The 27,503-nt window shown below is 44.6% G+C and overlaps 1 protein-coding gene across 1 annotated transcript in view; it reads right to left on the minus strand.

Annotated features, from left to right (window-relative positions):
* Nucleotides 1-25,310, minus strand: part of LOC105545380 (neurexin-3) — a 782,882-nt gene extending 757,572 nt beyond the window's left edge. Inside the window, exon 1 of the mRNA XM_011988305.1 lies at nt 24,553-25,310. Coding sequence (XP_011843695.1) covers nt 24,553-25,261 — 709 coding nt within the window. The 5' untranslated portion in view covers nt 25,262-25,310. The remainder of the gene's footprint in view (nt 1-24,552) is intronic.
* Nucleotides 25,311-27,503: the final 2,193 nt, after the last annotated feature.

Raw genomic sequence — 27,503 nt, forward strand, 5'->3', positions numbered from 1 at the left:
TGTGTGCTTGCTGAGACCATTGGAAAGTATAGAAGGAATTGATGGTCATTAAGTATTTTAGAGTATAATGTGCATTGTTGTATGTGCAACATCCGATGCTGTGTGGGATCTCAGGAGCCACATTTCAGAGAAAGGATTACAAGCTGGGGTAGTATATCCAGAACTAAATTCCATAAAAATACAACATCCAGCAAGATGTGAACAGGTGTTCTTTGGGAAAAAAAAAATCTGTGGTACACTAAATTTAGAAAACACCAAGTTTGTTTTTTAATATCCCAAGTCTTCAGAAAACTTCATCTATACTAAGGTACACTGTGGAGTCCAAGAGGAGATATAGTCCATAGGGGATATATGTTTTTAGGTCACTGAAAATTCTCCCTCAATCTCCCCATTAAAAATCTAGTAACATCTCACAGAACACAGTTTGAGAAAGGCTGGCTTTGGGATTCTCAGAAAAGCTGGGAAGGTTTATAGTTTACCACAAGCCTTTATCCTCATCCTTTTTTCGTCCTCATCCTGACCCTTTGTGTCTGGTTCTACTCAAAATAGCTGCATGCCAGACACTGACTTAGGCACTGGAGACTCAAAAAGACGGCTCTGATGCTGTTAGTCACCAATCTCATGAACCAAGAGACAACGTCAACATGATAGTGTGGCTCTACATGGTCTTCTATTACCATACTTGGCACTAATTGGGAGTTTAGAGTTGACAGAGAATGCTTCCAAGTCTTTGACTGGAGAAACCTTAAAATGTCCCCCTAGGATGGACAGCAACAACTGAGTGGAGAGAAATCTTTTATTTTTTTAAGAGACAGTATCTTGCTGTCACCCAAGCTAGAGTATAGCTGCATGATCAACTGGTCCTCCCAGCTCAGCCTAAGTAGCTGGGACTACAGGCACATGCCACCCTGGCTAACATTTCTTTTTATCTTTTGGTACAGACAGGGGTCTCACTTTGTTGCCCAGACTGTTCTTAAATTCCTGGCCTCAAGCAATCCTCCCACCTCAACATCCCAAAGTGCCAGCATTACAGATGTGAGCCACTGCACCTAGCTGAGGAATTTTTTGTAAAGACATTTCACCATATGGGCCGATGGTCAGATGGACACCCCTGAGGGCTGGGCTCACTGAGAGGTATGCAGAAAGTTTTGAGCTCAAATGCCAATACTGCTATTCATTATTTGACCTTGGATAAGTCCCTTAAACTTCATCTGTAAATTGGGAGTCATTATATCAATTCCAGAGTTGTCAAGCTTATCAAAAGAGGCAATTGTTTATAAAATGCCTAATGACCTGCCTGACACCATGCTCAGCACACATTAATTCCCTGTTCTTTGATTGCTGACATCCTGGAATACTGTGTTAAGAAAGAGTTTGAAGCTACACATGGGCCTGGGATAAAAAGAAGTTTACGATTGATTAACACGGTTTGCAATGAACTTGAGAAGGAAGGGGTAACATATTGACTCAAGAGAGCATTCAACTGAATGCCTCCCAATGGGTCCTTGCCCTGACAGAATGAGTTTCTAGTGACCTAGGGAACCCCAGAAGAAAGCAAGTAGCCCTACTAGAAGACTCTCTGACTTCTAAGCCCCTTGGCAGCTTTTCAGCTTTCCCTTGTACCCCTCCATTTCCCCCATTTAAAAAAAAAAAATGAGCAAGGTTGATTTCTTCTCCTTTGTAAAGTAAGGAGGTGTTGTAAAGCTCTGGACCTAAAATAATCTTTTTTGAGTCTGAGGTCCATGCATATTGCCTACAAATGAGTACCAGTCCCATTCCGAAGGCTCAACAGGAGTCGGCAGGCCCTTTCAGAGGGAGCTCAGAAACCCAGACAAGGAGACATTCTGCTTCCAAGAAACACGGAGATTAATCTAGGCACGGTGGCTCATGCTTGTAATCCCAGTACTTTGGGAGGCCAAGGTGGGCGGATTATGAGGTTAGGAGATCAAGACCATCCTGGCCAACATGGTGAAACCCTGTCTCTACTAAAAATACAAAAATTAGCTGGGCATGGTGGTGCATGCCTGTAATTTCAGCTACTCAGGAGGCTGAGGCAGGAGAACTGCTTGAACCAGGGAGTCAGAGGTGCAGTGAGCCAAGATCATGCCACTGCACTCTAGCCTGGCGACAGAGTGAGACTCCATCTCAAAAAAAAAGAAAGAAAGAAAGAAAGACAGATTAAGAGGAGAGAGAGTCCCTAAAAAGAATATCAATTTCACATTCACATATTAATAATATGCTTTGTGAGTTATAATTAGAATTTTTATTAATCACTATTTTTATCTTATAACTTCTGTTGTACTCTAAAGACAGTTTAAAAACAGTGAAAACAAAAAAAGGGGGTGTTTCTGAGATTGTTTCAGAGATAATAGAGAAAAAGCAGAGAATTTGAAAAGTCGAAGAGTCTTAGGATTTCAAGTAAGGTTCATTCCTTTCATTGTACAGGTTCATTTCATTGACATATTCATTGCACATTATCTATGTCCCAGGGACGGTGCTAGGCACTGGGGTGATGGCAGATGAACAAGACAGACACAGGTCTTGCACTCTTGGAGCTTAGAGTCTAGCCAGGAAGATGGGCCACAAATAATCATACAAGCAATTAATTAATTATAATTGTGATCAGTGCTGTAGAGTTGTCCAGGACACTTTTAGGCACAGAAGAGGAAACACAGATCCAAGAGAGAGGAATTAACATGTCCACTCAGCTGGACAATGTCAGAGCTGAAATCAGAATTGAGGTCATCTGCATCCCGGGTCATTGCTTTTCCCACTGTGCCTCTGCTGGGGTACCGGTACCCTGGACTGGGGGTCTGGGAGAAGAACCCAGCATTAAGAGTATGGTGGGAGCAAGCACTGGATTTAGAGGTGGTGTCAGTTCTAAAAGTCACTAGTTCATTGAATGACCTTGAACTCTTTGTGCCAGTATTTTCTACTATATAAAATAGAAGAATATATTTTAGGGGATTGATACTCAAATGAGATAATGTAGATGAAAATGCTTTAAAAATACAAAATACCATACAAATGTGTTTTATTGCTAACTCTTAATATATCATCTGCCTCATCAGTGTCCTCTCCCCTCTCCACAACTCTAGCAGGCATCAGGATGCCACCTACCACCACTGGTTTTGGGTAACTTGTTGAAAATCTATTAAGTCTAACCTACTTCTACCTCCCCTAGTTCATTATCCTCTACACACTTTTAAACAGGTGCACCCTGAAAAAAATTGTAAAGCAAACTTACAGGATTCTCTACTCCTGCTCCTGCCCTACAACTTCTCAATAAAGAAAGGACTCAGTGACAATCTATCACCAAAAGCTTGTGTTTATAAATGCAATAAAATATTTTTAGTATTCAAAAAAAGAGTATGGCAGTGGCAACTGGGAAAGAAAAGCAAGTAGCCAAATTTCTCCAGCTTTTGTAGAGAAACAACAGTGTGAACTTGGAAACTTATCTCTAAGCCCAGACACTCACTCATGCATTTTAGCAGTGGGAAATGGTTTTAACTATCACACAGTGGGGTCTTAAACATTAGAGCCTTCAACCGTCAGGACAACAGAGACGGAGAGGGGAACCCCCGCAAGAGGAATTAGAAAGGGCAGAGATGGGTGGTATAGACCCACTGCACTGGCTGAGCTCTAATCTATCTGCTGTACTTTGCTTTGGAATTAATCAAACAAATCCCCTGATAAATCTAAGGCTGTTATTAGACAACACTAATATCCCCCTTAGAGTAATCCAGACAAATACATTCAGAGACAGGGGAGTCCCAAGTGGCTGCAAAACATACCACTTTCATGTTCGCACATATCCACATAAGAACATGTGCATGGGCACTGCTCCCCACCCCCTCACCCCCAGATGTCTGCTCCCAACAGCACCATCGGCTTCTACCCTGCTGGCTTCAGGAAAAGGGAATGAACTGAAGGATGGAAGAACAGGGCCCGGATTCCCTCCCCTCCCCAACTCTGCCACTGACCTAATTTTCCACAAGAGAGGATTTTTCCTTTTTGGTCCTGCTTATTTGTAAATCATGCCACCCCAGTGCACACACAGCTTAAGGCGGACCTAGCTAGGAAGCACGGAGAAGTCAAGAGGCTTGGAACTGTGGCCCCAGCTGCCATTTCTTGGGGAGGCTGGGTCAGTGGAAATTCTGTTAGCTCAGCAGAGGGGTTGGGAAGTAGAAGCTAGAAGGAGGAAGGCACAAGGTCAAGCTCATCCCAGTTTTACATCCTTACTCTGCCCCTCACTGAACAAGAGGAGCTGTATATTCTAAAGTGACCCAACAGACATCTGCTGCCCACTTTACGTACGACCTCGGGTAAGTTTCTTAATCCTTCTGGGTGGCTGGTCTCTGTAAACAACACAGGCTATTTTGACCCTGATGTTTTGACTCCTTGAATATGTTTTGGACACACTCCTGAGAAACTATTAGGAAAGGGACTGACTTTAGTTGTAGGAAAAAGATTTGGTTTTTCAAACTGCAAAAACTGACCCGAAAAAAAATTAGACCTGTCAGGAAAATACACACACACACACACACACACACACACACACAAAATAGAACTGACAGCAGCTAAAGATGCACATTATGAAATTTGTTATTGACTAAAAAATTGAAGAAAGAATCAAACATTCTTGACAAAATCTAGACCTGCAAATCTGATGTGAGAAAATTGGATGTGGTAGAAATAATGGCCACAAAAGAACATTCACAATAGTAGAAGCTGTGTAGGTAAAATTTGATAGGCACAGAAAAAATAACTGATTGATGAATCAAATCTTCATTATAGAATGCACATGGAGCAGAATTGATCTTGTTAAAGATAATTCAGTAAGATAAAACTGAATTGAAAAAATAAGGAATGGTTTAACTGTGCTGAAGAAAAAATGAATTGAGGAATTATATGACCCCTGCACTGTTTGCTTCTGAAAAATACTCCCTTGATAAAAATGCTACAGTCTTTGTCTAAATCTGATTATGCCAACATAGAGGTAAAGGGTCTCAGGGTCAAAACTGTACAATCAAAATATCTTGATAAATGCTGAATAAAAATAAATTATACGGTCTCGGAGCTACTGTTTATTTGCAAGTTTTTCTGATAAAAGATCAGAATAAAAAGTGAATAAAATCATACAAATAATTTACTCCTAAAGGAATCTAAGCTAACATCTGCAACAGTGGTCTTCAGATTGATAGAGTTTATTTACCTCTAATATATCTAAAGCAATTTTGGAAACTAACATTGGCCAACTGTATTTCTCTACTACCAAGAAAGAACAAAAACTAAAATCTGACACTTTATATCATCATATTATCTTAAAAAGAAAAGGTCTTTTCATGCCCCAAAAATAAAAGGGCATATCCCAGAAACAAAGAAAAAAAAAGTGACTTCACCAAAAATGTACTACATTGTTTGTTTACTTTTATTCTTTTCATGCAGAATAGAAAAACTTCACTCTGGCTCCTTGTGTATCTTTGTACTACTGGGTGGAGGGTAGATTGGGAAGTCTCTGGGTTTCAGTCTCCTCATCTATAAATGGGAATAAAAGGTGAAGCTATTCACAGTGCCCGAAGTGTAGTAATAGGTCAATAGATGTTGGCCTAAAACCAAGGAAGAATGGCCCATCGAGAATCAGGCTGACTCCCCAGCCTCATTTTCCACTACTCCTCTAAGTTGAAAACCCTTTAGATGTTCTGGAATATAAATGTCCCTGCAAACAACAGCTGAAGAGCATAGATCTATCAAGATAACATCCCATTTCTCTTCATGTACCCAGAAAATACACTGTGGCAGGTGGGAGGACCTGGGAGGGCAGGACTGAGACATTAAGAAGGAGAAGCTATCTCGGAATTTTCAGGTTGATCTATGGCACTATGGATTGGAGCCACATGGTGCAGCTATTCGAGCAATAAGTTTCTCAAGGCTGGTGGCAAATTACACTATCGCTTTCTTGTCCCAGCAGCCCTTCATTTTTACCCTTCTCCCACAAGAGAGCTTCCTTTACATAGACATTCTACCCCCAAATCCTCACCTCCAAGATTCTGCACTCTGGAAGGAGAGGGCCATGTGTGTGTCCACTTACCAGCCAAGGTCAGCTGCCTTCATCCTATCACACTGATGGCTTCTCTCTTTCTCCATCCCCAGTCAGTCATCCACCCATCCCTCTATCCTTCCATCCATCACTACCCATCAACCATACTCCAAGCAAATACACGAAAGTGAAAGACATAGTTCTGGCCAAGGGTATTAAACTAACCAATCTTGTTCTTCAGCCAAGCAAATGACAATGAACACATACAGCCCCGCTCCCTGGCTTTCTCCCTGCTCCTTCTCATCTTTGGATGTTACCTCCTCAGAAAGACCTCCCTGACTACCCTGGTTTTCATTAGATTTCCCCTCACTCTGTTCTTCTATCTACAGTACTCATTACAAGTAATTACACACTTACTGGTTTATGTTTTCCATAAAAAGATTCCACTTGTTTGTAAGCTCATTGCAGACAGGCACCGTAACTGTTTTGATCACCCCTGACTGTGCTTGGCAATTGATGTTCTTTTGAATCAATCAATTCTCCTTAGCCAAAATCTTTTTTCAGAGTGATATAGGGGAATGAGTGCTAGGCTGGGAGTTAGGATATTTGGGTTCTAGTCCCAGTCCCCAGCACTTGCTACCTGAGTGACCTATTGTAAGTCACCTTGCCTCCCTAAGTCAGTTTCATAAAAGAGGGTTGGATTATGATGCTTAAGAGGGGGAAGGGGTAAAGCAACAAAATGCATGAGTTGGGGAAATACATAAATTGAAATAATATTCACTGTACAATGTAATTGAAATAATATTCACTTTACAATGTAATACAAGTAAAAGATTTTCACTAAAGCCTGACAAAAAGCTTTTTGGATAGTGGTGGACAACCGACTAATAAAAACAATAACAAAAATTACCTGGAGGTCATAAGTTTTAAAAGATGGAGAGAATATGGGATTCTAGCCCAAGCATGGTTCTAGATCCATCTCAATGATGGCCAGTGAGATGGAATGAGACAATAGAATAAAAAGCGGTCCAGGGCAGCTTGTATGTTTCTCTTTGCAGAACATGTGTCTGAATCAGGATCAGAGCAGAGCACATCAATTATGTGCAAGAGAGGGAGAAGGTCAAAAGACAGGTCAATGAATACTGGCAGTGTCTTTGCATGCTAGAGACACCCCAGCTGGGCCAGCCGAGGACAGGGTTGGGTCACTGATATCCACAGGAGCCCCCATTCAATGCCAGATTGAACAGGGGGTAGCAGAGAGAGATGAGTAAAGAGCTCAAACTCCACATCCACTGCCTGGGCTCTTTCCTTAGATAGACTGCTTTCTCTCTTCAGCTAGTTTCCTCATCTGTAAAACCAGGACAACCACCATCTGCTTCCTGGGTAGGAGCAACTGGGAGAATGAAAGGAAGTCACATATGAACATACTTAGACCAGTCCCCAGCACATAGTAACTGCTTCATGAGAATTAGTTAACTGTCATTATTATTAAATTTACCTAATCAAAATAAGAAGGTAATAAATCATAAGACTTGTGTATTAGTCTATTCTTAAGCCGCCGATAAAGACATACCCAAGACCGGGCAATTTACAAAAGAAAGAGGTTTATTGGACCTACAGTTCCACATGACCGGGGAGGCCTCACGATCATGGTGGAAGGTGAAAGGCACATCTCACATGGCGGCAGACAAGAGAAGAGAAGAGACTGTGTGCAGGGAAACTCCCATTTTTAAAACCATCAGATCTTGGGGGACTTATTCACTATCATGACAATAGCATGGGAAAGACCTGCCCCCATGATTCAATTGTCTCCCACTGGCTCCCTTCCACAACATGTGGGAATTATGGGAGCCACAAGATGAGATTTGGGTGGGGACACAGAGTCATATCATATCAACTTGCATGAAACTAAAATGCATCATCAAGGCCTACTCGGGAGCATGATTAGAGCTGGGCACTAAACTTAGAAGTCTAAGTCCCAAGTCTACTGGCTTCATCTGTGGTCCTCAGCCAACAAACCCAGACTAGGAGAGCCAGTCTGAGAACAGTGACTCCAGCAAAAGCTCTGGACCTCCTGTGTGTGATTCCTTGGAGTATCTTAATCACACTCCTGAACTTCACAAGGTCTTTTCTCTGCCATATGTGAAGAGGGACCAATAAACCCACAGAGACTGCTGTTATACATATGTCTCCTTTAAAGCATACACCACTCTATAATTGCTTGGTTAATTAAGCTGCAGGGTGAGCAACACAGGCACATCACAGAAGCCGATGCTTCTCCTGACACAGAGTGAACCTCAAATAGTGTGCATTGTTGTTGGATGAAGTGGAAAGAGGTACCTTTCTGATAACATAGCCAAGTTTCAGTAAGAGAGTTTGTGTAAAGCATGCATGTCCATGTAGGCTCCATTTCTTGGTTCTCATTGCATACCAGCTGGGCCCCTAATACCTCAATTTCTTCTGCTTCGAAAAATGAAGGCGTTCCCCCTCCTCCCTAGGCTCCCCATTCTGACTTACGCTAGATAAGCAACTTCAGATTGCTGAACAGCAACACACAACACAGCTGGGTGATAATTCCTGTGTCCTGAAATTCCTGGAAAACTGATGCACAGCAAGCATTCAGAGCACAGACACAGCCCCCACCCCCAGTCCTAGACAGTTGAAGGCAGAAGGAAGGGCAGCAAGCAGGCAACCAGAGCTGAGCCTCAATTTCCTTAAATTATTTTACTGTCTTTCCAAGCATCCCACCCCTGGGCAGAGATAAAGAAACCACAAGTGAATTAATTACCAGCACTTATATTGCTAGCTGAGCCAGGGCTTCCAGCATCTCCTAAGTGGGCATCTCGCTCTTTCAGCCCACAGAGACCAGAGGTAGGGGAATTTCTTCCCTTGATCCCTAGAGGTGTATGGCTTTGAGCTGAGCTTTAGCACTGGCACCCCCAAGGGTTCTACACCAGACCCTAAGAAAAACTTAGCCAAAGCATTTCACATGGTCTCATAAAAGTGCAAGGTTCAAATTAGAATGCCAATTTGCTGATCTTGGGTAAGTCACTTCATTTCTCTGCATTTGTTTCTTTCAGATCTTTGAGTTCTTGCTCTTATGGGACCCTGATGTTCGAAGAGCCAGAAACTCCATCATGTGCAAAAACATTCAAAACCCTCAGGTTCACCATCACCTGCATGTAAGACACAAGTTTCTATTTGTAGGATTTTTTTTTTTTTTGAGATGGAGTCTCACACTGTCGCCTAGGCTGGAGTGCAGTAGCACAATCTCGGCTCATTGCAACCTCCACCTGCCGGGTTCAAGCGATTCCCCTGCCTCAGCCTCCCAAGTAGCTGGGATTACAGGTGCCCGCCACCAGGCCCAGCTAATTTTTTGTATTTTTAGTAGAGACGGCGTTTCACCATGGTGGCCAGGCTGATCTCGAACTCCTGACCTTGTGATTCTTCCTCCTCAGTCTCCCAAAGTGCTGGGATTACAGGTGTGAGCCACCATGCCCAGCCAGGAATGTTCTTAAATGATCAGACCTCACTACATTGAAGGTAGAAGAAAAACCAAAGTGAATAGTTTTTGAAACTAAATGATGTAATTCTTTATCATTTTATTGTTTTCAAATGCATGCCCCAATTTCAACCAGGTTAAGAAGGTATACTCTTTCACGTATTCACCAGTGAAGAATTTTAAAGCATTTTTTTCACTCCTAGTTTCCTTCTACATGTCTGGGTATCTGCTGTAGTCTATCTTATGGATTCCTTTCCCCTACCATCCTAAATATTACAGTTCCCAAAGTTTCTGCATCTAGGCTCCTTTTCCTCCAAACTACATTCCTTCCCTGGGCAGCCTTATCCATGTCCAGGCCTTTCCCACCACAACAACCACCACCCTGACACTTGTGGCAGCCCCCGTCCTCCCCCAGTCAATGCCAATAATTGCCCCCACCTGCCCCTGTACATTTCCCCACAAGAGTCCTATAGGCTCTGAAGGGAAGGCAGGATATGGCCAAATCAAAATCTATTTTTACTTCTCTCTCATCTTCACCCCAAACCTGCTCCTCACAATGGCTTTCCAGTGCTATATTCCTACAACCAGAAGGGCATATTACTGAAGTTCTGTCTTTCTCTTTTCAATTACAATAATGGCTAACATTCACTAAGGGTTTACTATGTGCCAAGCATTGTCCTGAGCACTCTACATGCACTATCTCAATGAAATCTCATAATAGTCCTAAATGGTACACACTATTATCATCCCCATTTCACAAATGGCAAAATGGAAATACAGAGAAGTGAAATTCTTTGCCCAAATTTGCAGTTTAGTGTGTGACAGGCAATCTGATTCCAAAACTAAAATTAATGCCTGTCTAATTATCAAGTTCCTCTCCTTGATATCTCTGTAATCGGCCCTTCTTCCATCACTACCCACCCCTTAATACAGACTCCTCTCTCACCAAAACCACACAACAGCTTCTATCTAGCTTCCCTGCTCAAGCCTTTCTATCATTAATCCATTGTACAAACTGGTCCTAGAGTCATCTTTCTAAAATTCAAATCTGACTGTGTCACAATTCAACTGAAAAAATTCTAGTGGTTCCCAGTTGTGGAAAAAATAATGTCCAAAATTCCTACAAAGCAGTTAAGACATTCTCTCCCTAACTCATCCTCTCCTTACCATTCCATTGGCCTCAATTCTTTGGTCCAACCACATTAACTAGTGCAAACAACTGGAAACAGCGTGCTGCTCTCTCATAGAGCTGCCCTGAATGTCCTTTCCTCCCGTCTCCCAATTAAAGCTTCCAAGCCCTGCCCAAGAATTTGCTCTGCAAAGTTGCCTCCAATCCCTAACTCTCACCCCAAGTGCACATGCGCATACCCACACCCACGTAAGATAACACGCTCCCTTTTAAGCTGCTTTACAAACATTCTACCTGCTATTACAGAGACTCTGATATGTGCTATACAGCTTCTCAACTAGACCATAGGTCCCTTAAGGGCAGGGATCACACTGGTACATTACAGACATCCATGCAGTGAATGTCAGATGAATAAACTTATTCCAATAAAGTGATGGCCTGTCGCAACAAGCAGATGATTACACATCAAAGATTGCTTTGCAAAAGCTTGGAGATAGTTCAGAGACGTTGCTCTCTTACACAAAATGAAGTTGCCCCAGCAAATGCTCATACCACAGTTTTCATACTAAAAATGATAGCATTAGTAATCCTGAACAGAGTGAGGCCTCCAAAGAAGGAACTGTGACTGGAGTATCTCCCCATGGAGCCCTCGGAGCCACCTGGCAGGTCAATCAAGACCACCACAGGCAGAGGTGAAGGCAGAGGTGAGGAGCCCAACACATACACCACTGGCAGCAGGAATGCCTTAGGTATCACCTGCCCCCGAAAGCTGCAAGCCCTGGGGGTAAGGGATTGCTACAGGCAGTCATGAGTAACTATAACCAATTAAAGAGAGATAAAGGTAGATTTGAGTGTTGATCAGTGGCCTCCCACTCTCTCTGAACAAATTCCCCACGAGAAAGAAAAATTTACTACGCTCTCACAACAGATGCATATTTACTTATTTAAAAACTTGCATATGAGTTATCAATGCATTGTTAACTTACGTATGTTGGATGGATGCAGGTTCCCAGGAATATGAGCTCAATATCATCTGTTGAACAAATTAATCAATGAAGTCAGATCCTGCATCCCCCAAAAATGGTCTTGGCCTGTGCCCTATTTGGAGGCCACTGATCTAGAGAATAATCTTCCTCATTCCCTGAAAGGGGATGCATGATGTGCATGATCAAACATGAGGGTGGGCCTGGCTACCAAGACCCCAAAACCACAGAGTCCTTGGATTGAAGGCATGCACATGCTGGCACATGCTCCTGACAGCTTCACAAAAGCACCTGCTGTGCCCCTTTTGGGAAAAGAGCTTGCCAAAGCTGTGTGTTCTGTGGTCCAACACCTCTAACCATCAGAGAATTCTTCCTCTGTGGCTCAGATTCCTTCGGCTTTCCCGCCAGTGTATCATCATCCTCCTTTGCATGGCAGCACTTCCGATATCTGAGGATAATTATCCTGTCTCTAGTGAGCTCCATCTTCCCCAGGGAATACACATGAGCAAGTGGGGCCTCTCCATCTCCCGTGACAACAATGTGCCTGCCTCAAACAGCCATTCCACTGCACTGACACAGTCCCAGGCTGGCTACTGCCTATAATTGTTATAGGAAATCATTGGTTTGTAAACAAACCAAAAAAAGTCTTTCTAGTTCATCCTCAACTAGATCAAACCAAGTGGAATGTGTATGTGCTTGACACAGATTCAACAAAATCTGTCCCACAACAAAACTAACGCTTTTCCCATGAAAAGAAAGAAGGTGTTTCCAACAGTGGCCAGTGTGGTCCGATTGGACTTGCCTTCATTGACCAATTTATTCAACAGATATTCTTGAGTTCATATTCCTGGGAACTGCCTCCATCCACCACACATTAGGGAGCACATACACACACATATATGAACACAGACACATATGTACACGTACAAAACATGCATTTACACACAATGTGATTAAGGCAACAAACATTTATTGAGTACCTGTTTTTTGTCAGAGACATCACATTTAACACACAAGCCTGTAAGTGCATTAACTAAGGGAAACAGAGTCCCCCACCCTTGGCTTCATGTATCACAGTTCCCAAAGAGAATACCTCCTCACATACTCCTGCCACAGCAATCAGGAAACCCAGTTGAGCAATCGCAACTTGCATTAAGGATAGAAAAGCCAAAGGGAGCCAAGAGACACATTAAAATGTAGCCACTGGTTATATATTCTACACAAGGAAAAAATAGCCCCAATCTGCGTTAACACAAGGCTGAAAACTCAACATCAGGATGAGCAAATAGCAAAGTTTCCACAGCAACTGAAACTCAACCATTCTCTGCCCACGTGGCAATGACCACATGATGGTGTGAGGTGGTCACGCCCACTTCCCAGCACACGTGTGTGGTCCGAGGCCTGGCTGCACAATGAGACCACAGACAAGTTGGTGACTCTCGCTACATTTCAGTTCTTGGACTCAAAATGATGTCTGTGGGCTTTGCTCTTAAAAGTAAACTATTTTAAACCACAAAATGATGAGATGAGTTCCTTTTTTTTATTTTTTCTGCTACTGTTTCAGGAAAATGACTGTCAATGGGCAGATGGCTGGCGGCCAAGACTAGCCTCATCCCCTTTAGGGTGCAGGAGTGAATTTGCTTGGCAGATTTCCAGTCTATGCCAATGTGAGAGCGAGATCTTCCAGCCCTGCCTAAGCCCTTTCCCAGGGAGACTCCTGACCAACAGTGCCAAAAACATGAGATACCCACAGCAACCTGGCAGAGTAGGAAGCATTTTCACAAAGGGCATATTCTTCCAAGGCCTGTCTCCAGGAGCAGGTACTCAATACTGCTTCATGTCATGTCCTTATCTTCTAAAAAAAAGAAGAAAAAAATACTGCTAGGACTTTTAGCGAAATCTTCATTTCTGTTGGCGTGCCTGACTCTGGCTACCAGGATGGGCTTGTTAGGCAAGTCTAATCCCATCCCCTTTTCATCTTCTCCATTGTATTCCAGAACTTCACATCTTTTTGTTTTATTTTGTTTTGTTTTTTGAGACGGAGTCTCACACTGTCACCTGGGCTGGAGTGCAGTGGCACGATCTCGGCTCACTGCAACCTCCACCTCCCAGGTGCAAGCAATTATCCTACCTCAGCCTCCCAAGTAGCTGGGATTACAGGCACCCGCCACTACACCCAGCTAATTTGTGTATTTTTAGTAGAGACTGGGTTTCACCATGTTGGCCAGGATGGTCTCAATCTCCCAACCTCGTGATCCGCCTGCCTTGGCCTCTCAAAGTGCTGGGATTACAGGCATGAGCCACTGCACCCAGCCCCCATCTTTTCATTGCAGAGAAATTCAGGATTTCCAGGAAGCTCCTTGGAAATTCAGAGATGCTAAAAACCTATTTGGGTATGGGGGAAGATGGGACATCACAGAGGGATAAAATGAGGCACTGACAAAAGAGTCAGAGATGGGGCTAACCATGAATCTTTCACAGTGCAAGCTCCCCAGAACCAAAATGACTGGAGTATGAGTCACCTGCTTACATCAAATCTCTTCCTACATCAAGCCCTCCCACATTGTTTCAGATTAATCACAAGCAGTTAATTCTAAATAACTCAGTGGTATGTGTACTGCTAGCACCATATTAGAGAATCCCTTATGAATTTTACTTTGGCACAAGGGTTAATTCCTGCAAAGCATCATTCAGAACTGTTGGGATCAATCCACCCATTCTCTTCACCCACATGGCCCATTGCAAAGGTCAGATTACTTTAAATAGAATGAGGACCACTGAGAAAGTGACTGGGGTTGATATAAAGAAGAGCTCCCTGATACTCAGAATTGAGAGGTACATCAGGCTGCCTTGAAAAGTACCAAGCTCCCATTATTGCAGTTGGCTAGGAGGTTTTTTTTGTGGGCGGGGGGCGGGGTGGGGGGCAAGGGGAGACTCATTTTACACAGTACAGAGGAGGATGAGAAATGAGTAGTTAGATCCAATGACTTTTGAAGTCCCCTTTAAACTTATTATCCCATGATTGGTTTTTCTCTGACATGGGTCTCACTCTGTTGTCCAGGCTAGAGTACAGTGGTGTGATCTCAGCTCACTGCAGCCTCAATCTCCTGGGTTCAAGCAATCCTCCCACCTCAGCTTCCCAAGTAGCTGGCACCACAGGCATGCACCACCTTGCCTGGCTAATTTTTCAATTATTTGTACAGATGATGTCTCGCTACATTGCCCAGGCAGGCCTCAAACTCCTGGGCTCAAGCAATCCTCCATCATCAGCCTCCCAAAGTACTGGGATTGTAGGCGTGGGCCACAGCGTCCAGACTCCCATGATACCTTATAATGTACCTTGGTTTCCAGTGCATTACCTAGGGCAAAGTCACAGCTAGAAAGCAATATATTATACTAAATGTCTTAGCATCCTCTAAGAGGGTCACACGATCCACACTTCATTCCTCACAGACTTCTCCTGCAACACCAGAATCTCCCCAAATTTCAGTGTGTTTCCTTAAAATAAGCAGTGAGTCAAGTTACACCATGTGATTGTACAACACCTCTGCCTAAACTCCAGCCTTTTCTTTTCTGGCCCAGACAGAGCAAATAGACTGTGGGAGGATGTGTCTTTCAAGGATTCCACAGGTCAGAGCTCAGCATCCTCCAAGCCCAGTCTTTCCCATTCTCTTAACTCTCAAGGTTAACCATGCAAGATACAGGGCCCTGTCTGGAAAGAAAAGAAGCCTGAGAGAATGAGAAGGAAGGAAGAAACTGAGTGTCTGGTAACCTCCCAGCCTGTCCAGCGCTTTCTCCATGATGTGGATCACAAAGAAGTGATCTCGGCTTTGCTTTCCAGTGTATCCCTCCTCACAAGTGGGGTACTCCTTTCTATTTGAAAGCAACTTATTAAGTAAATGAGCTGTACACACTCTCACTGTACTTCTATTCTCCAGGAGCTGCAGGCAACACATTTCCAATTATACCTGGAGGACAGACTGCAGAATTGCCTGAAATGTACTGCTTGCTAGAGTGGAGACACCAGTCCTATATTACCAACAACCAACCACAGGGCTGTTGGGACTCTGTCTTCTAAGGACATCATACGGGCAAACAGAACAACTTCAGGAGAACCAAACTGGCAGATTAGAGGCGAAAGCATCAGGAGAGGATCGGATGAATAGCGTCTCATCAAGAAACTTAAAGGAAAACTCCCCAGAGTCATTTTCTTAGCTACAAAGACACTGTACTTAAATTAGACCCTCAGTAAAACCAAAAGGATCCTACATGAATTTCACAGCTAGAAAACTTGAGCTGGGAGCTTTACATTGCCTACAGTTCTTGTCCCTCCCTCTCTTTCATCTTTACCTTCTTTATGCCCTTGCATACCTTTGCATGGTGCACTGTTTTTCCCCCAAAGAGCCAAAGGGTTCACAATTTCTAGGACTAGATACAAAGTAAGTTTTGCCATAGAGTGCAACTGGGTAGTTTCTCTGGATGACTATGAAGTCAGCTTGCTTTTAAAAGCTACTGGTACCTGTTCCAGGATTCAAAAAGAAAAAAGAAAAAAACTTTGGAAGATACATTATTTAGGAACACTGTGGCCACAGTCAAGATTTGAGAGCAGATACAGACATGACACATTTAAAGGGAGCCCCATATTGCTTTTAAATAGGTCACTCAAAGACATCAATTTCTGGAGAACAACAGCAATAATGACAACCAACTGGCAGTGCAGTTCCCAAATAGACCAGGGAGACAGGCCTGTAGAGCCACACTTTGTCCTTCTCCTCTGCCAGCCACAGCCTGACACCTGCAACACAGTTCCCAGCATATCCCCACTCCCTCTTACCTTGTGAGCCACAGCAAATTAAACCTCCCAACTTTAGCAGGGAAAAAACCCTCAGGAGGATGACTAGAGTGATCCCTCTGTCCAAATACCACCTTGTTCCTCTAAATCTACAGCAAATATTTCCAAACATTTCCTCCCTTTACCCAGTGGATATCCTAGGCATCTCCTCTTCCCACCACACCTTCCCAAATGACATTCCTATATTCCCTGCACCCTCCTGTACTCCCTAGTTCTGATTCGTCCACCTATGGTGGTTATGAAGTGGAAAATGTGTCTGTGATGAATGGTCACCGGTTAGAAAAAAAAAAGAAAATCACACATACACCCAGAGCAACATTGCTGTCACCGGACAGCAACAAGTCATGTTAACAGAGGGGGATCCACAGAGGTGGGACCTGGTGCTTATGATATTTGGGACTCCTTAAGAAAAAGAAATTGAGAATACAAAATTAGGTGTGAGGACTTAGAAGGGACCCGTGCAACCAAGAATGTATGAAAGGCTTAGTTTCATGGCAAATCCGCCTCTGTAATCATCTCCCCTTCTCACGCACACCAAAGAAAAGACAAGAAGAAACACAGAGAAAGATTGGTTTTATTATGTGAGGAGAGAAGCTGAAGGCAGGAAAGCTAGGAAGAGTTTGACAGAGGAATCCAGGAACTCCAACTCTCACCACCAACCCTGAGTGAGGTAATGGGCATTGCCTGGTACCTGGGAAACCAAAGGTAAGTCTGAAGAGGTCATCCTGTCCAGTGAAGCTCCGGTGTGGTGTATCTGTGCTCCAACTACCTCCAGACCCTTGGGTCCAATCCCAGTCACTTCACTAAAACCAGAGTCTTGAGGCTGGGAATTGAACACTGTACTCATATTCATTCATTTTCATTTTCTTTCCTATTTTCCTTCTTTCTCTCTCTCCGGCTAGAAGGAACAAGGCCCCTGGGACAGACCAAGCTGATAGCCTCCTGCACCAGGAACTTGACATTTTGCTTATCATCCGCATCCACGGACGCAATGCTCCACTCACAACAGAGACACAGGCCATTTGTGTTCATGAAGGGAGCCCACGGGCAGAGGTAAAATGCCACATTGGGGGTCTGGGCTCTCAGGTCCTAGAGATGGCTGTCCAACAGGCAGCATCCACACTTGCCCTCATACCCTTGTACCCACAACAAGTTCAGGGTCTGGGTCTCCTCATCTATTCAATGGGATGCTAAGGCCTGCCCTACCTGCCTCACTGGGTGGCTGCTGAGGCCAGGATACCATACGTTTGCAGGCAGAGCCCTGAATCCGATCCTGCAGTCACAACCATTGTCAGCAGCCCCGTGGTCTTGGGCAGGAGCAAATGGCAATGAAATTGGATTCTGTACACTTCCAAAATTCCCCTCCTTTTATCTCTACCACCTTTCAGACTGGGATAAGGGAAACTGGTGGAGGCAGGGGTCGCTCAAAAGAAAGCATCAAATCTCCTGTGAAACCAAATTGATGTGCAGTTTGTCCTTACACAGGCCAGGAGACCAACAGCCCAGAGTCAGAACTTGCTCTTTCCTAGAGTGTAAGCAGATAACTTCAAGTTTTATCTCATTTAATCCTCTCAACAACTCCATGATGTATGATTTCTTTATGATTCCTATTTCACTGAGAGTCAAGATAGCATGGTGGTTGACAGTGTAGGCTCTGAAGCCAGACTGCCTAGACACAAATTGCACCTCTGCCTCTTAATACCTGCATGATCTTGGGCAAGTTATTTAACCTCTTGCCCTCCAGTTTCCTTACCCAAAAAAATGAGAATCATAATAGCATGTCAAGAGTGGTTGTGAGGGTTTCAAGAGCTAGTGAATGAAAAGCACCTAAGACAGTGTGGGCCTGGAGCCAGTGCTCTGTGATTATTAGCTATTATTATTACTAAAGAAGATCCTGAAGCTTCAAAAACCTTCTCCAGAGCTATACAACATGTAAGGAGACAAGCTCAAATTTAAGTTAGGATCATTTTCCCTCCAGCAGCCATACCCTTATCCGCTATGCTAAACGTGGTTCAAGTTCCAAATTTCTCGGTTCCTCAGTTTCCTCATCTGTAAAATGGAGCTAATGATATTAACTTCATAGGAGTTTTGTGAGGAACAGATGAGCCAATGAATACAAAAAGCACCTAGAATGTCAGGTGCAGGGTGGTATTTAATAAGAGCAATGGTAATAATATCATTATTATTTTGTGTAAGGAAGGGCACTCGACCTTTGGAGCCCTGCCCTAAAGCCTCCCTTACTCCAGCTCTGCCTCCGGGGCCTCACTGTGACGGACCCACACTGTGGTGCCAGTGACTACAAGTAAAGGGGGTGATGTTAGTCCCTTCACCCAAGTGCAACCTGCAATCCCACCCCACCTCATCTGCCCTGTGGAGGAGAAAGAGGACCCAGCTGAAGGACAGCTGCCCCAGAAACTGGAAACCATCTTTCTGGAGCAGGCTGCAAAGGGAGATAGGGGTCTTGAAAATAATTAGCCCCCAGCATTGGGCCTGTGGTATCTCATTACCAAATGCAAATGCAAGTTCACGTGCTACTCTGAGGCTCCTGGCAAAATGCCTGCCTGACCCTCAGCCTTGCTGAATTTGGACCAAAGCATTATCCACTGCCCACCCTCTTTGCAGCCTGCAGCTGGTGTGCAGTGTCTGCAAAAGGAGCAGGCTGCTTTCACCTCATTGAAGGGGGAACATGGAAGAAGGGTCTTATTTCGTTAAAGGAGGCAGAGATGTTGGGGAGGGGGAGATTTTAAAAAACTGCTTTTCCCTCAGCAGTTAAAAGAGGGATAATTGAAGCAAGTGGCAGGCGGCTGCTCTGCCGTTTAGCATACAGTATACCCAGGAAATCTCACTTGGTAATCAGGAGGAAAGGAGGAAAAAGGAGCAATCAGACCCCTATTCAGGCTCCGTTTAGTGACAGCCCCTGCTGGCTGGGCTGGTGGAGAGGCAGGCTGGTCCCATGGAAAGCCTGAATGCTGGGTGGGGAATCAAGTCTCAGAAGCAGCAGTCCCTCCTTTGTGTACATTTTAAGGCCTTGTTTCTGTTCTCTCCTCCCCAAACCAGGGAAGACTTAGAAAGGAGTAATCCTTTACTCTCCGATTACGCACCACTTCCCTGCAGTCCACCGCCCCTCCTCAAAGCCATTCAGAGTTGACACAGATTAGGAACAATGCCATGTTATAATTCAAGCAGCATGTGCACTGTGGAGAGGAAGAGGAAATGACCCGGTTCTTACACAAGTGCCCAAACCAGGAGGATCCAACTGCGGCAACCACTGGTCCCTGCACTACAGTATCTGATGTCTCTGGATCTCAGCAAATGCTCAGGAACAAGCAGCCTCCTCTTGGTATATGCCATTCCATCCTAGTCCTGGCTTTGAGAGATGGGGCAAGAGTCATAAATTCTCAATAAAAAAAAAAAAGGTAATTGAAATTCACTTTCAGGAAGGCATGTGAAGGCCACACAGTGGTGTTGAGCCATCAATCAAACGGACCTGAGTAGGATCTGAGCTTCAGGCAGCGGGAGGGAGCGGGGACAGTCACTACTGAGGACCACACAACAGTGTGCATATAATAAGGCTGTGGTCCCTATCACCAACACCCACCACGACACTTCACTAGAGGATTCCAATACTTGAAAATGTAACAGTTAAGTCTTGAGACAAACCACTTCTGGTCTGGGCACCCACTCAAGTCTGCAGGACAAGACAGAAGACAAGTAATCAACTTTTTCTTTGTTGGTATACTAAAACCTTATCCCTCTACTGAATCAACCTTATCCCTCTACTGAATCAATATAAAATGTTTTGGCATGAGTGATATATGACATAGGTAGATTTGGGAGTAGAGAGCCACCTATGAAAGCTTCTCCATTGTTCCCTGGCTCCACCCAACCTGCCACAGGCTGACTTCATACTAAATGAACTCTTCAGAGACACTGGTCCTGAAATTTATACATCTTAGCACTGAATCAATTCTTCACAACCATAAGGTTGTCAAGTAATTTAATACATGCACATTTATAACCAAGAATGTTTGAAAAATAAACAAGTTTAAACTCATTTCAAGGTGCTGACAAATTCTCAATGACCCGTGAGGGGACCACTCTCTAGAGGGAGCTGAGGATACCTCTTCATTAGCCACTGAGCTTCAAGGCTGCCCATAACAGGACAGGCTGAGCTAAACAAAAAGCCAGATGAAAATGCCACACTATAGCTCCACTATATTCCAAACCAGGTATACATAATTTTAAAATCACCACTGAAAAGGTAAGACTAAATGTCAACATGAACAAGTCTAGTTGACCACCAAAGCATTTTATTTATAGACATAACACCCAGATGTAAAAATCTAGGGCCTCTTCTCTGTCCATCATTCTCCACAATGTTCAATGTGACTATTATTTGAAATAAAGTTTTCCCAAGTAAGCTGTGTGGAATTCAGTCTGCAGCCAGAGCTAATAGTCTTTCACCAAATGAAAGAGAAGATACTGTGTCTATTACCTCATACCCATAGGTCCAAACTCTCCCAAAGCAACTACCTCCTGTGTCTTCTGGGTCTTACCTAGGGAATATACCCAATGGGGAACCAAAATAGCCCAAAGCACATAAAAGAGATGGGCCTGCACATTCTTCCTGGGGTGCAGCATGATGACATTTTGGAGCCAACAAGGCATGGAGAGCCAGACAAGCCAAGCAAACAGCAACACCGCAGGTGGGCTAGGAGCTAATGGACCACAGAAGGCGACTCCAATGAGCTGACCACATCCATCTGAACCTGCAGAGGCCCTCGCAGCTCTCCCTGCTCTTTGAACTGCTAAAGCATGAAGTACAAAACGGACCTTTCATGCCGGTGCAAACCCTAAGACCATCAAATAGCAGGGCCTAGCCTGCAAACTGAGACAAGAGGTGCTTGGTGCACATTCTGCCTGCTGGGAATAAGCTCCCTGGAGTCAGTGCTGTGACATGGACAATTCAGCAGAGGTTGGGTGGGGAGAATGGATGCATTTCTCTCTAACCACTTCACCACATTATCTTTGGAAAAATGGGCAGACATTATCTTGTTTTGTGTAGATCTGTTTGACACTTAGCAGCTGCTGTGATTTCCTTTCCCTTCACATTTTACAGGTGGGTTTTTCCTGCGTACTTTCTAAAAATTAACTATGTGTAGAGGCAACGGTTATTTTCTAATAGCCTGCGATCCATTTTTGTGATTGATTAGACATGATGACAATTACCAGGATCAACAGGCTCCAAGTAATCAACAGGAGATTCTGTTACCTCCTGCGACATCCTCTCTCACCTCAACCTTTGCACTGCTGTGTTCCAAGCCAGCCAAGTGTTACTGTTATGGCAGTTTATTTACTCTATGTATGTACCAGGAGAATAAATGAGTTAGGCTGTGTGTTTGCCTTCTACAGATAGGGGTATCAGTCCGTAGACAGGAGATGATCTGAACCTTGTAGGAAAAAAAAAAACAATTATTAAAATATACATATTGCATTTAGCTATTAAAAACCAACGGCACACAATCTGCTCTGAAGAAATTCCACTGGGAACTGGAACACACACAAAATATAAAAAGAAAAAGAAGAGAAAAGCAAATTGTATACATATACAGTATAGAGATTTTTTTTTTCCTGCAGTAAAGTGCTGATCCAAACCTGCCCCAAGGAAATGAGTTCTTTTTAAACACAAAAATGCAATCAGGGATAATCAGCAAGTTAACAACATACTTGCAAACACCCTGGTCCCTAGAAAGGAAGAATGCCAGCTTTCAATACAAGTTTTGAGAACAGAACAGATCCTTTGGGCGAATAAGAAAACAAGTGATCATGTCAGCGTCTTCAGGCAGAACTTTCTCCAAAGCCAAGAAGCTCTGGAACAGCAGTCAGCTCCAGAAGGCACCTGCTTGTGAGAAGCACTTCAATAACCACATTCCCAAAATGGTTTGTAGACTGGGGTTGCCTCTTCCCCACCCCTTCTCCCAGTGGGTTCAGTGGAGGAAAAACAGAAGCCAAATAAGGACAGTATAGATGCCTGGCATCTCCGGCTCTGACAGCCCACCCACAGGAAGAGAGAAAGATGTGATGCCTAACCCATTAGAAGAAAGGAGTGGAGACCCAGGCAACTCCTGCAATAGCCCATGCATGACAAGACCTCTGACGTGTTCTAGTCTCCAGTAGGTACCGCCTGGGAAATAAATTTTCTTTTAATTTTTTAAAATATTCTTAAATAGCCACTGATAGCTAAAGTTCACATCAAGCACAACCTGCTTTAGGGGTTGGGATGTTCTGGAAACACTTAAGGAACACCTGCAGTTTTTAATTACAAATCCCAAGGTAGCAGGGCCTTACCTGAATGAAGAAATCTTGGAAGTCAGTGGCAAGGCATTCACCTGGCCACACCCACCTGGCACCACCCACCTGGCACCAGCCATCTGGCCTCCCTTGATCTTGTACTTGTTAGTTCTTAACTTTGATTGTGCATTGGAATTATGTGGAGAGCTTTAAAAATGTACAGATGCTTGGATCCCATGCCAAGAGATTCTGATTTAATTAGCCTGGGGTGTGGTCTGGAGTTTAAATTCCCCCAAGACAATCCTAACATGCAGCTAAGTTGAGAACCCTGTTCTGCCCTATACCTCACATCACCTCCACAAAGAGACTAGTAGGGGATGGCAACATAAAACCCGTCTAAGAGAATCCAGGGCTTAACCCAAAAAGGATAGGAAGAAATGTGACTTCCTTGCCTCCTGTCACCCTAACCTCTCAACATACATACCTGTATGGTCCGTTCTCAGGTTCTCCAGCAGTTCCTGCTACCCAAATCTAAGCTGTGAGTGAGTCTAGGAATCCAGGAATCTGGATTTTAAGTATTTGTCGAATGAAAGTTTGAGTCACCTCTCTTAGATCTAATCCCAAACAGTCAGGATTTGGTGAGCAAGGGAGGGCTGCCTAAGCCTTTGTGCCTCCCTGCTTCTCCCTGGGAAGTCACAGTTGAACCTGGGAGGTTCTCCAGATATGCTGTATACTCTCAGCTCCCTTGGAGGCTTGGCTGAACAAGGCTGTAGTCAATCTCTGTTCCTCTTTGCAATGTTCTCAGTACTTGGAGAGGATGGGAAAGGGAGCCACATCTAAAGAGGTACCTCATGTGAGAAATCCTCATTGACAAAACAAAGAGGCAAGAAGGGCCTGGCCCAGATGCCTCATCCACCTTTCAGACACCTCCTGGAGGGCTGGGAGGTGGGGCGGGCCACAAAGGAACTGGGTTCATTTTTCTTTACACAGGCATTCTTCATGTGAGGGACGATTAAGAGGAAGTGATGGGGAGTTTCCCAACTATCCCTAAGGGTCCAAACCTCAAGGGGTCAGGACGGACACAGGTAGAAATTTGGCAATTTCTGTTTTTGTTTTTGTTTTTTCTTTTTTGAGACAGTCTCACTCTGTCACCCAGGCTGGAGTGCAGTGGTGAAATCTCAGCTCACCGCAACCCCCACCTCCCAGGTTAGAGCCATTATCCTGCCTCAGCCTTGCGAGTAACTGTGACTACAGGCATGTGCCACCATGCCCAGCTAATTTTTGTATTTTTAGTAGAGACAGGGTTTCACCATGTTGGCCAGGCTGGTCTCCAGCTCCTGACCTCAAGTGATCTGCCCACTTCAGCCTCCCAAAGTGCTAGGATTACAGGTGTGAGCCACCGTGCCTAGCCGAAATTTGCCAGTTTCTATCTGATTTCTTGCCCTGGGTTGACTGTGATAAACGGTGCTGCAGTGAGAGGGGCCAAGCTGGGACAGACCCTACTTCATCTAACCCTCTGAGTAGAGTACAGAGCCCAGGGTTCAGGGGCCAGTGTTCTCCTCCTGCTGAGATCTGACAGATTCGATTCTCCATTGAGAGTAGGCAAAGGATTTCCACTGCCCCCTCAGGGCAAGGGGCCCAGTGATCTAACATGAAGCTAAAGATGTGCATCCATATAGAACTGGTTTCTAACAGGAGCCCCAGCTTCAGCTACCCCGTGGGTGGGTCTCTAGCAAGATAGGGAGAGGGTCTTACCTTCTGAGCAGAGCTTGCCACCATAGCCAGTGGTAGAACAGTCACAGGTGGGGTGGCCGTCCAAGAGAAAGCAGATCCCACCATTTTCACAGGGACGCTCACCACAGGGTCCCTCGGCATCCAACTGGACACCCTGGCTCCCTAGAAGCCGAGGCTCCGAGTTTCCATACTTGAGATCCAGAATTAATCCCTTGAAGCCGGGCATGGCCTGTACTCCATCAAGGGTCAGGGCAGAAGGTCGTATGTCAGCAGGGACTCCACCAAGGAACAAGTCACTGACCACATCCATGTAGGGCCGCTGGGGCTGCAGCTCCCCAGACTGGCCCTCGCCGTCAAGCATCAGCACCGTGCGCAGGCGGTCGCGGCTCACCATGAGGAAGTGCCAGCTGCTGTCATTCACCTGCTTGTTGGACAGCACGGCAGTCTCGGCACAGTCCATGCTGAAGCGGAGCTGAACGCGGCCATCCACCAGGGAGAGGCATAGGAAGTCGCAGACGCCGCCATCATCCAGGTAGAGGAGCAGACCCGTGGAGACGTTGGTCTTGAACTGGAAACTCAGGTCGCTGCGCGTGCTGGCATCCCAGCGGAGGTAGCGGGCCCACTGGTTGGGGAGGCCCATGAACTCAAGGCCCAGGCAGAGCCCCAGCAGAGACCCCAGCAGGATGCTGACCTTCAGAGTGAAGAAAACCGAGTGGAGTGTGGAACTCATTGTGGCTGCTGGGACAGAGCCCAGAGGAGCAGACACACCAGGGAACAGCCCAGAGAGGATCTCTCCCTTTGGCAATAGAAGTGGGAGAGGAAGACAAGACGGAGATGAGGGGACAGAAAGCACACAGGAGGAAGGCAGCACACACACAGATCCTGAGATGGTGGAGAGGGAGGAAAGTGTACAAGAGAGTCCCAAAAGGGCACACAAGCAAGAAATTGAATAAAGGCAGTAGAAAAAGATAGGACCAGCAGAAGAGGAGGAAAATCAGGTGGGGAAGTGAGGGACTGGAGTAAAGAGGAAAGCGTCTTTCTCCAAGAAAAGATCTCAGCTATCCATGTGGATCCGGAGGCCTTGACTCAAGGAGGAGAAGGTGCAGGAGAGTAGGAAGAAGTCTTTAGCGATGCACTCCTCCCAACGGACCCCCAAACGCCCTAGCCAGGGAGGCCAGGGACAGGGCCAGGCTGCTGTGATGGAGGAGGAGTGAGTGGTGAGGTGAGCCAGGTGACAGGTAGAAACAGGCCAAGGACCAGTCCTAAAGTTCTACCTCCTAGCAGCGGCAGGCTGTGGGGAGGGGGGCAGCTAGAAGCCCAATGCTCAGACAGAGCAGGGCCCAGGGCAGAGCGCAAGCAGACTCAGGCTTCATGGTGCGGCCAGAGGCAGTGCTGCCCATAACTTGCCTCCCAGGACTCCAGAGAAAAGACCTGTGGGAAGAAGGGGAGGGAAAAGGAGAGGAAGATTAGGGCCATATATCAGGAAAACATTTCATCCTATTTCACAAGTATTGATGGAATGCTGACTTCGAGCCAAGCTATTCTAGTGATTGCTACAGCGCTTAGTGCTTCAAACAGGAGGGAGGCCCTGGGTTCTTCCAGAGCCACTATAAGACCCGAGCCCAGGTCCTAATGATGCACTCAGGTTTTCCATATGTAAAAATAATGAAAATCCCCAAAGCCATATCAGCACATTATTACAATATTCACATCACAAGGTCACATTGCCAAAATGTATTTTTAAGATAAGTGCTAACATTTTATGTATTCAAATGCTCACACCTGATTTTTACTTATTTACCTATTAAAAGCATGCAAATGACATTAAATTTTTTTCTAGATTTTTCCTTTTCAATTTGACAACTCACTGTAGGAAGCCTAAGGCAGAGTGCTACCCCTAAATTTGTGAAAGAAATGTTTATAAAAATCAGTGAAAATAAACTGGAAGGTGAGTAATGAGTAAAATAATCCTCCTCTCTTACTGAATATTGAGAGAAGGGTTATTTTACGCCGTCAAAAAAAAAAAAAAAAAAAAAAAAAAAAAGGCTGAGTTTGAATCCTAGCTCCTGTATGTGGCACTCTGAGAAAATTTCTTAATCTATTTGAGCTTCTATTTCCTCATTTGTAAAGTAGAGAATATAATAGCCTCTTCCCAAGATTGAAGAGAGGAATCAATCCTAGCATAAGGCTTTTCTTGTTTTTTGTTTTTGTTTTTGTTTTTTTGAGACAGAGTCTCGCTCTTTTGCCCAGGCTAGAATGCAGTAGCATGAGCTTGGCTTACTGCAACCTCCACCTCTTCAAGCAATTCTTCTGCCTCAGCCTCCCAAGTAGCTGGAATTACAGGCATGTGCCACAATGCACAGCTAATTTTTGTATTTTTAGTAGAGACGGAGTTTCATCATGTTGCCCAGGCTGGTCTTGAACTTCTGATCTGCCCACTTAGGCCTCCCAAAGTGCTGGGATTATAGGCATGAGCCACTGCCGCCGGCCACATGAGGCTTTATACATAGTAGGTGACCAACAAATCCTAGGTTTCTTCCTTTATTTCTGAAGTCGGAAGGGACAGGAGGAGGGGTTATTTGTGTATGTCTGTGTATGTGTGGATGTATGTATGGCTATAGAGTGAGCAATGTGTAAAAACAAAAATACTAAAAAAGATTATGAAAACTGCAGAATGGATGACAACTGAATAGTTAAGAAATTCCTAGAGTGATAATGGATAGTTCCGAATGACCTAGAGTATTTTACATGTATTTTATGATTATTCAGAAACAGTTAGAAATGTACCAGCATGCAGTTTGGTTTCTGAGGGCAGACTCTGGCCCACCTAACTGAGTTCTCTGCTCAGATCAAACAGTGAGTGTGATTTCTAGGAGCTGTGCAGGTTGCTTATTACCTGACACATTTGATAATTCACCATGGTCTCCATCAGAACATTGCTATCCACTATTTTTATGATAACCACATCAGCA

Source organism: Mandrillus leucophaeus, unplaced genomic scaffold (genome assembly GCF_000951045.1).
Source record: "Mandrillus leucophaeus isolate KB7577 unplaced genomic scaffold, Mleu.le_1.0 Scaffold326, whole genome shotgun sequence".
In the NCBI taxonomy this organism is placed as follows: domain Eukaryota; kingdom Metazoa; phylum Chordata; class Mammalia; order Primates; family Cercopithecidae; genus Mandrillus; species Mandrillus leucophaeus.